This window comes from Mercurialis annua, linkage group LG8 (assembly GCF_937616625.2).
Source record: "Mercurialis annua linkage group LG8, ddMerAnnu1.2, whole genome shotgun sequence".
NCBI classification, from domain to species: Eukaryota; Viridiplantae; Streptophyta; class Magnoliopsida; order Malpighiales; family Euphorbiaceae; genus Mercurialis; species Mercurialis annua.
Window position 1 is genome coordinate 38,075,598 of NC_065577.1, and position 10,703 is coordinate 38,086,300.

Here is a 10,703-nt window from a genome sequence, read left to right on the forward strand (position 1 = left end):
TTGTGTCCTGAGAATATTATTTCTGCAAACCCTGCAACTACTGTGTTACATGGAAATTTCCCGAGTTTTATGTCTCAACATTTCGTTTCCATTTCTGAAAACGCTTATAAAACTTCAAAACTATATATATATGTCTATGACTATCTTTATAAGAATGTTGTTTTGCTTATGTACTATTTTGGCGTTTCGCGTTTCAGCATATTTCATACTACAGAAACTGCAACTGTTAGGGCAACTGATAACTCTATGATTCTGACATCCAAAGAGAGCATCACACCAAAGAACATAAAATGTACAATATAATTGATCACGGAGAACGACGACAGAACTTTCGGAAAGATCCTGCATCTGATACATCATATGAAAAGAAAAATGTGTATTTATAGAATTTTGAACTAGCAGATGTCCTTTTAAAAAATGGGTTTTCACAGGTTGATCCCCAGAATACCATTTCAGGAAGATGACCAACACATCACGCATTGCTTAAACACAGGAATACTACTGCAATCTATGTAACACGAGAATAAAAACGCTAAAATAAGAAATGCCAATACGAAATTAAAAATAAAGAAACAAACTTTTACAGTTTCAGAAGCGTTTCAAAATCCGAAACAAAATGCAGAAAAATGGAACTTGATAAATTTTGGAACAACATAGACTGCAATTGCCTGCAACAATTTATGCAGATCAAACAGCTTCTCGAAGAAAAACTCGACTATTATTATTTCTCATCAACGGTGACAAAAATGCAAATTTTTTGAAACAATACCTTGATATAGCACGAAAGAATATCTATGAATCACTTGTATTCTTTAACAAAAACTACAGAAATTGACTTATCAATCTCAAACCTCACACTATCAAAACTTTTGCTATACACCCTTGTCTATCTCTAATGGTTCTGAAAAAAGGTAATGACCAAAACAGATGACAAGTCCAAGAAACAAAAAAATAAAATCTCTGACTCTGCTTTTTTCTTCAAAAACAATCAAAAATATCTGCCTATCTAATGTAATTCTCACTATATATCAAGAATGAAACTGCCATCTACCCAAAAAACAGTTCATCAATCAAAGAATTCTCTATTTCTCTACCGATAATCTGAATATCTTCATCCAACTTCATCCACTTATCGTCTCTCCCAAAGAATTTCTCAGATTCGTTTACCTGGTTAACGAGAAACTTCCATAGCTTCTCCTCAATCATTTCATCTCCCTGGCTAAAGCATAACCTTCTCGATAAAGGTTTTGTTGAAGCTAGCAAACCTGTCGACGGTTGTAAAATCTCAACCAGTCCGGAATTTATGCGGTCAAATAATAGCTTCCTTTCTGATCTCTTCCAAGATATCTGTCCGCCATACTTCTTCTCCATGGACTCAAAGACGCAATAACTGATTAACTCTCGAGAGTGCCACATGTCATAATCTGTTTGCGTGTTTGTATTGCAAAAACCCGCCTCTGCCAACACGTCTACCATATAGGAGAAGTCCCTGCTCTCTTCAACTTTGACTAAATGCATAAGGTTTTGTTTTTCATCAGAGTCATTTACGGATCCTTCCTCCGAATCTTCGTCACTAGAAACCATAATGCTGGATATTTCCGAGTATGTTTCGAATGCCTCTGATTCTAGAAGTTCAAGTTGCAGTTGTAAACCTGTCAAAAACAAGAATTGTCAAATAATAAAAAAATAACACATTCACAAAAATAGATATATCATATATGTAAAACTAGAAGAAAAGGAGTTGTTAGCTAACCATGTAAAGAAGTTTTCACACTTTTAAAACAATCAGAGATGTATGTGATTTCTTTCTTGTATGATGGTTCCAGTACAGAATTTGGACTAAGTCGATAAGCCTCCTCTGCACTCATCGGAGACTCTGGGTCTGTACCAGAATATGGTGAAGAGATAGAATCTTCTTCAAATATTTCTCTGCATATTTCCTGAAAAATCATGAAAGATTGCATTTAAGAAATGGAATAAATAATTTCAGGTATGTACTCATTAAACGAAAATCAAATCAATTTAAAAAAAAAAATCAGAGTAAGATCTAAAAATTATCAGCATATACGGATATACCAAATGAAATTGTAAATAGGAAGCAGACAACATGCTTAGTGGTTAGTACTCAAAAACAGCAGCCATTTAGAATATCATTTAAACTTTATTGTTACCTGCAAAAACGGCAGGATCAATTTATACAATGTCTTTAAGGATTGCTATGAACATATGATTTGACTTTATTTTAATGCAGGAGCAATATAGCTTGTTAAAAAGCTATATAGAACGGAAACAGACAGAAAAACAATAATTTTTCATAATTATAGACTATAAATATAGAGTTTATGAGTCTCAGAATCGTTTCTCAAAATGAAAATGAAACCTCGAAATGTAGAACTCAAGAAGTTTTCATGAACATAGTTGAAAAGTGCAAAGTAGAAAGTTTTAGGATAGTGAATCTAAATGTAAACAAACAGAAAAAGCTCATTGCAAACAATTTTGCATAGAAAAACATTTAATATTAATATTATCTTCTAAATTAAAATCCGCATTATTCGATTTTAAGCACACAGGTATTTTTTTTTTCTAAAATAAATTCCATGAGCAAGAGGCAATAGACCTGAACTGAAACATCTTGCATATCCGGTGAATCTTTCTCTTCTGCTAACAAAATCGAGTCTTTCTCCCCTGGCTTCTCTTTTAACCTATTGATGGATTCTTGGTCTCTCAGTTGTTCGCCATTTGTGCACGCTTCATAGCTGCTTCTCGTATCAGGATTCGCATCAGCATTGAAGTACGGAAGTAGGGACCTGTATTTTGATATATTTCTAAAACACTCATTCTCCCCACCACCCAAACTGCTTAAGCCTAGAGAATTACAAAAGTTAACACCTCCAATGCCTGAACCATCTTCACCCCGAGTTTTGCAACTACTAGCCCTTTCAGCTAGTTGAAACTTTTTTGCTGTCTTCCATCTTTCGGATATTTGTTTCTTCGCTGCCCTGGCCACATATGATCCATCTGAATTGTAAACCTGGCTGTTCCTATAAGATAAAACTGGAGAAGAACGTATACTCGGCCTAGATTCTTTTTCAAAGGGCTTATTAACACTAATTTCAGAACATGGTTTCATGCAAGATATAGTACTTGTACTGTGCCCGACATCTTTGGTTCTTTCCCTTAAAAATCTAGACCTTCGCATGCCAGTTTGAACGCCATTTGGAATGTTTTGGCTTCCTTTCACTTCCACGCGCATATTCCTTTTACGAGTAATTAAAATATCATTTTTCTTTTCATTGCCTGAATCAATGTTACCTGCCTCTCGCAAGTTTGGTTTTAGGACCGAAGTACTGGAAGTTAGGAATGATCTGTTGTCCACCTTCAAATTTGATTTCCTCGACTTGTTTGTATCATCAACGTATATCCCATAACCATTCTGAACTTTCTTCAGCGGGTCCACATACTTTTGTTCACATTTCCTTGATTTCTTGCACACAGTAATGCCTCCAAATTCTGCGACTTGCCCTGCTTGTAAAGAGACATCATTTGTCTCATCAAGTTTCTTATTCCCCGAAAGTTGGCGCTTGTTTCTCCTCAAAGATTCTAACACTTGAAAGACATTCTTGCACTCATCCTGATCTTCAAGAATTGGTCTAAATGAATAGCTATCATATAATTTCTCTCTGACACCAATAGAAACAACTCTATACAAATAATCCTCAGATAGCACTCTTGGTTTCTTTTGAACAGGCTGCTGCCGCGGAGGTTCATCAAGACCCATTAATCTCGCTATAATACTTGGCGTTGGCTGTTTAAATTCTCGTTTTGTCGACATTTCTTCAGCTACTTTAAGTAAGTAGTCTGAAGATTGAAGACACTCCCGAAAGAACACAATCGTATACCTGCATCCAATCAAATAGAATTGGTATTTTCAGGAAAACAATATAAAAAATTAACAATTTTCCATTTTCCATTTTTTCCTATTTGCTATATATGCAAAAATAAGAATTAAATGCCCATAAATCAAAACAATAGTAAGCTACAAGCCTACAATACATGCTCTATCTTCCTAAGTAATACATGCCAAATTAAGACAATTCCCAAAAATAGATTTTAGCAGCAAAATTGATGAGATGAACCTGAAGATAAAACTAAAGTTTGGCTCTAAACACAATCACGAAACGCCAACCCGTAAACTAAAGTAGAATATAATTTTCTAAATACACACCTCACACCAAAAACATAGCCTAAACCAGCAACAACTTCCCTTATTGGATATACAACAAGTAAGCCTAAACAAAACCTAAACAAAAGTTTGGATTTACATTTTGAGAAAAAAAAAACCTAAAAATGGATTAGAATACCCTAAACATAATATAATTATTTACAAACTTTGCAGGCTAGTCACATATGCAGAAACAAAATCATAGGAGATAATTTCATTTGGTCAGCAATAACTAAAACAATATAGAAAGGACTTTAAATTGAGTATCAGTTATCATTATCATTAAATGAACATTACAAAACTATATACTATTAAATTCCAAAATTCATCATCACCAAACTTCCATAATAGCATGAAATCAAATCATAAAAAAGAACAAAACAAGCAACAATCATAACAACAAATAACAATCCATGGCTTTATTACAAAACAGAACAAACAAAACAAAACATTAAATCAAAAACCCATCTTCACAAAATAAATACAAACCAACAAAAATAAAAGAAACCCAGAAAATAATGATCAGAACCAAATAAAAAACTGACCTTTTTGTAGTATTTTTCGAAAGATCGTCAATATCAAGAACAGATGAATCTTTTTATTCCACCCACGAGTCAATTTGGAATCAAAATTGCCTCATTTTAACGTTATGTAAATAAAGAAACAATCTTTAATTATAAATCACTCTCTAAAACAAAATCTTGATTAAAAGAAATAGATAGAGAGAGACGCCGACTTATTATTAAAAACAGTCAACACTTCAACAAATAATAAATGTAAAACAAAAGTCAAAATTCACTTCATTTTGTTGCAAATTTTTACACGCAAAATATAAAAACAAAGAATTTTTATTGGGTTATTTTAAATCTTTGATAAATTTATTGGGTTTTCTTTAAATATTAGTATTATAATGATCACCATGATCATAAATAAACCAAGGAATTGTAGTGAAGAAACAAAAAGGAAATAGAGAGAGAAATAGATGCTAAAATGATTGATTGAATTGAATAATTTATTTTTGTGAAAATTAAAGTAAGAAATATTGGATGGTGGGTTTGTTTTTGTTTGTCGTTTCATGCATTTACGCGCCCAAAAAATTTCATTTAATTGTGCTGTCTGTTGGCGTATTTGGCGCTAGGGCAAGGATACGGTTATTTTCTCAGATACATAAAATATTTTGTTATTTCCAATACACATGTTTTTGCTATTTTCAGATCCGTTATAATTTGGGTTAAATGTTTTTGCAAATATGGAATTATAATTTCCTTATAAAATAATTGTCGAAATATAAAAGGGCTTTTTATATGTTTTACGGGATTTCTTACCCCAATAACTTTTATACGGGCCAAAAATTTTCTTTACTTTTCATACAGTCTTTTATTACTTTCTTGACCTAAATTTTTAAATTCTTCTCTTTTATACGAACTTCTTTCTTAGCTCTGACATTGGCGATTTCTTTTTCGTTTTTCTCTTATTTCTTTTCTTCTTCTCCCCACGATTTCTTCTTCTGATAGTCGTCGCCCTTCATCAAGTCTCAGTGCCGCTCCACTGCCGCCTTCGTTGTGCCGCCGCCGTTCGCTTATTTTTGTGTTTTCTTTTTCAGATCTGAATCGGAGTTTATTGTCGCAAGGAAGAATAGATATCAGAAGTTTTTAATGATTTTAAAAAGTTTTTTAAAGGCATATGATCAGATTTTGAGACAAAAAAATTCACCATTCTTCTTCTTTTTCTTTTTCATTTTCAGATCTAGAAATTATTTTATTAACTGTTTTTAAGTCACGATAATTTTTTTACCATTAAACATGTGTAAAGATTATCTTTAAGAAATGTAATACTAATTTTCATGTACATAAAATAATTTTATGATTTTATGGAATGAAAATATGTTATTTCTGCAGTTTTACTATGTCTGGTTATATTTCTGTGTTTTTTTAATTCTGCAGCACGATTTGTTGATAATGGTAAATTGATAAAATTATTGTAATGTTTCAGTGTTGTTGATTTTATGTTAATTTTATGTTGATAATCAGTTGATATTTATTGATTTTAACATTTACAAATAAGATAATGATGTCCGTGAAATAAACTAAAAAAATAAAAATTTAACTGAGACTAGATAATGATATGTTAGCTTTGGGAAAAAAGACAAACAAAGATGTTGAATTATTGCCATGTTACAATGTTGAAATTGTGTTGATTTTCGGTTAATATTTTGTTGACTTTAACATTGGTGAAAAGGACAATAATAATATTGAATTATTAAAATGTTACAATGTTGATCTTGTGTTGATATTGTGTTGATGTTATGTTGATATCAACATATGTAATAAACTAACTGATTTAAATTTTTCAATATGTTTTTATACTAATTTTTATTTTTTCAATATTTTTTCAATTTAATTTCAATTTTTTTATTTTATTTTCACATATAATGTGTTCTTTTTCGTTAATGATAAAATCAATTAAATATCAACATAATATTAATGCAATATCAACATAAGATCGACATTGTAACACTATAATAATTTAACATCATTATTTTCCTTTTCACCAATGCTAAAATCAACAAAATATCAACCGAAAATTAACACAATGTCAACACTATATCATTACAATAATTCAACTTCATTATTTGTTTTCTTCCATGATGCTACCATACATTATCTAGTCTCAATTAAATTTAACTTAATTTAATTTTTAAGTTTATTCCACAGACAATATTATTTTATTTTCCAATGTTAAAATAAAAAAAATCAGTTGATATCAACATAAAATCAACAACACTGTGATATTACAATAATTCAGCAATCAATCATCATCAACAAATCGTTCTGCAGAATTAAAAAAAACACAGAAACACAAGAAAAATGCAAAAATAACATAATTTTATTCCATAAAATCACAAAATTATTCTACATAACATGAAATGAGTATTAGATTCTTTAAAGATACTCTTTTATACATGTTTAATGGTGAAAAACAGTAAAAAAAATAACAAATTACAGATCTGAAAATGAAAAAAAAGAACAAAAAAATTCAGATCTGAAATCAAAACGATAAAAAAAAGATGACGGCGAGACGAAGACGGAACGGCGGAGGTGGAACAGCGGAAGTGGAACAATGGAAGAGAAACGATGGAAATGGAACGGCGGAGGCGGAAGGTGAGCTGAGAGAAATAAATGAGAGGAAAATTTGAGGAGAGAGAAAATTATTTGGTTTATGAGGATTTGACTTGGAGTAGTATATATTAGTCCGTATAAAAGTAATAATCTCCAGCATGGATGGTAGTTTTCATATTGAAAACTCTTACCCGTATAAAAGTAATATTTTTGTAAATGTTAGATGTTTATGTAAAAAGCCCAATATAAAATGATAAACAAAAAATAGTCTAAATAAATGCAAAATAATTACTCCCTCAGTCCTATTTTAAAAAGAGAAAATAACAAAAAAACCACAATAATGACTTTTTATTTCACATAATGCAATATTAATTAATTTGTTTACTTGATTACAATTTTTCTTTCATAAAATACCAACTTCTATTATACTTTTCAACCAACACCACCTTCCTCCCAAGCCAACATGTGTCCACCAAATCACATATATTTTTCAACCGAAGGGGTCCACAGTTGAGATATGATTCACGGGACTGATGAAACAAAAAGAAAAGAGGGGCCCTTGGTTTCAATTATAGCCGTCAGCATTATGATTTAGAGTACGTCGCATTATGACTTAAGAGTGCCCCATCAATTTTTAAATATCCACTTGCCTGCATTCTTTTTATCAGTTATCACTTTAGGTCCTTTTTCTTTATTTGCGTTATTAGCAAAAATCGGTACACATTCTTTACATCTTGTTTTAAAAATGGTACCACAAACTTTAATTTCTATGATTTTTGTATTTTTGTTTTATTGTTTATATTTTTATTTTATATTAGTGTTTTTATTTTGTACACTTCCGATACATTTTTGATTCATTTTTTATAATATTTTATTCATCTCTGATACATGTTTGATATATATTCGACCGTTCAAACACTTTTTCTTGTGTTTTATACATATTTGATACGTTTCAAATATATTAGATAATTATTGATTTATAATTTTTAAAGAAAATAGTTAAACGACGCGTATGTAGGTTAATTTCTCTTTTTCAAAATCTTGAATTGAGACAGTCAATGATGGAACAATTCCGTGTTGTTGAATTTTTGGATTTTTTTGTTGCATGGAAGAAGTGTAAATAGTTTTACAATGCCATCAGATAAGACTTGGAGGAAATTAGGTGATTCTGCCACCAAAAAAATCTTCTATGAAGATATTATGGCTATGGAGAATGTGTGGAAATTATAAATAAATGCATTAGTTAGTGAAGAAGTGGAGACATTTTGGGTCTAGAAAAAGAATTAGATGTAGTAAAATTAAAGTATAATTAACCAATTTAATTGTTATTTTTTATTTTAGTCTATTTAATTGATTCAGTTGTCTAATTTGATCGGTTCGTTTTATATTTATACATCTATGATGTATAATTTATACATGATAGATACATTTTTTAACGTACTTTATAGATACATCGTTGATACATAAATTATACACGATTGATACATTTCAATACATCTTAGATATATTAGATGATTATTGATTTATTATTTAAAAATAGTTAAACGACATATGTATAGGTTTTTTTTTTTGCCAAACGCGTAGGTATTTTAAAATTTACCTTAATAGATACATCGCTGATAAATAATTTATACATGATAAATATATTTTTTAAATATACTTAACATATGCATAATTTATGTATAATAGATACATCGCTGATGCATTGTTATTTATCAAAAAAAAAATTAAACATGATAGTATATTTTTTAAATGTACTAATAGATACATCGCTGATACATAATTTATACATGAGATATACATTTTTAAAATATATTTAAATAGATACATCGTTAATACATATATACTTTTTAAATATTCGTAATAGATACATCCGTGATACATAATTTCTATGTGATATATATTATTATAAGTTAGGCCCGTGTATCAATAAAATTGAAAAATTATCAAACATATAATTTAATATATCGCCGATAGATGTATGATACATATTTAATACATCGCTGATACATTTCTGATTTGTCAAGTTCTATAGTTTCAAGGACTGCCATCGTTGGAGTATTATTTATAGCGTGGATACATATCTGATATATTCAAATAAATCATCGTCAAATTCTATAAAAAATATATATATAAACATGATAGACACATTTTTTAAATGTATTTAATAGATACATCGCTGATACATAATTTATACACGATAGATATATTTTTAAATGTATTTAAATAGATACATGATAGATACATTTTTACTAAATTTATACATTTTTATTAAATTTACACACTATATATTTTTTACATATATTTGTTTGATACATCATTGATACATAATTATTTATTGTAGTTAATTAAACTAACTTTCTAATTTTTGTAAATATTACTTTAAATAATTTTGTGGATTTTTTTATATTTATAAATATACAGGAATAATAAAATACGATATATAATCAAAATATATTTTTAAAAGATAAATAAAAAACTGTCAATTTTATTTTTTTGGAGAATGTATCAATGATGTATCGGAGATGTATCGGATGATATTACAAAACTGTGTCTATAATTTGTTGATGCTTGCGTGCTATTGGCTGACACTCTGACGCGCTGACGCGCTATGACGCGCGCTGACGCGCTCTGACACGCCAATCACATGTGCTAGTTGTTTTTATTCCTTTTTATTAAGATAATGTCATGTTTGCCATGTGTCACCTTTTTAATGGAATGGTGTTTGTTGTAAACTTTTGTGCTTTTGTGGTAGGAATGATAAATAATGGAGTTAGGTGACAATGTATGAAATGTTGAGCCATTTTTGTGGTATTTTTGTGATATTCTCTTTTAAAAATCTCATTTGGATTGTTTCATTTTAAAAGTTTAAATTTTTTTTAGAGTATTTTTATATTAAACTTTTTTTTAACCTTCATTTAGTCATTTTAAATAAATTTTATAAAAAAATTCATTATCATTAATAGAGAGAAAATATAAAAAAATAAAGATAGTAAATATTTTTTTAATCTTTATGTAAAGCAAATGAGATTTTTAAAATGAAACGGAAAAAATATTCAAATATAAAAATTAATTTTATAAAAAAATTATCAAATTATAAACGTAGGTAAGACATGTATATAATTATATAGTAAACCGTTAATCATTTTATACAATAGCTATAATTTAATAATTTTTTTATAGTTAAACAATTTCTTTATAGAAAATAACAGATAATAGTTATTTTATAATTTTTTATATTTCAATAGCTATTATATAAAAACGCTATAGTTTAACAACCATAAAAATATTTAATTTGGACTATTTTGAATTTGAGGATTGGATAAAAGGAAGAATTTAGGAGTGGAGATAGTGACATTGAA

The 10,703-nt window shown here is 29.2% G+C and overlaps 1 protein-coding gene across 1 annotated transcript; it reads right to left on the reverse strand.

Moving 5' to 3' along the window:
- Nucleotides 1-696: 696 nt before the first annotated feature.
- Nucleotides 697-4,873, reverse strand: LOC126662031 (uncharacterized). The gene is made up of 4 exons (XM_050355917.2): nucleotides 4,768-4,873; nucleotides 2,618-3,899; nucleotides 1,754-1,940; nucleotides 697-1,652 (listed from the first exon to the last, which is right to left on the reverse strand). Exons 2-4 carry the CDS (start codon nucleotides 3,830-3,832, stop codon nucleotides 1,048-1,050), a joined length of 2,007 nt encoding a protein of 668 aa, XP_050211874.2. The 5' UTR covers nucleotides 3,833-3,899; nucleotides 4,768-4,873; the 3' UTR covers nucleotides 697-1,047.
- Nucleotides 4,874-10,703: the final 5,830 nt, after the last annotated feature.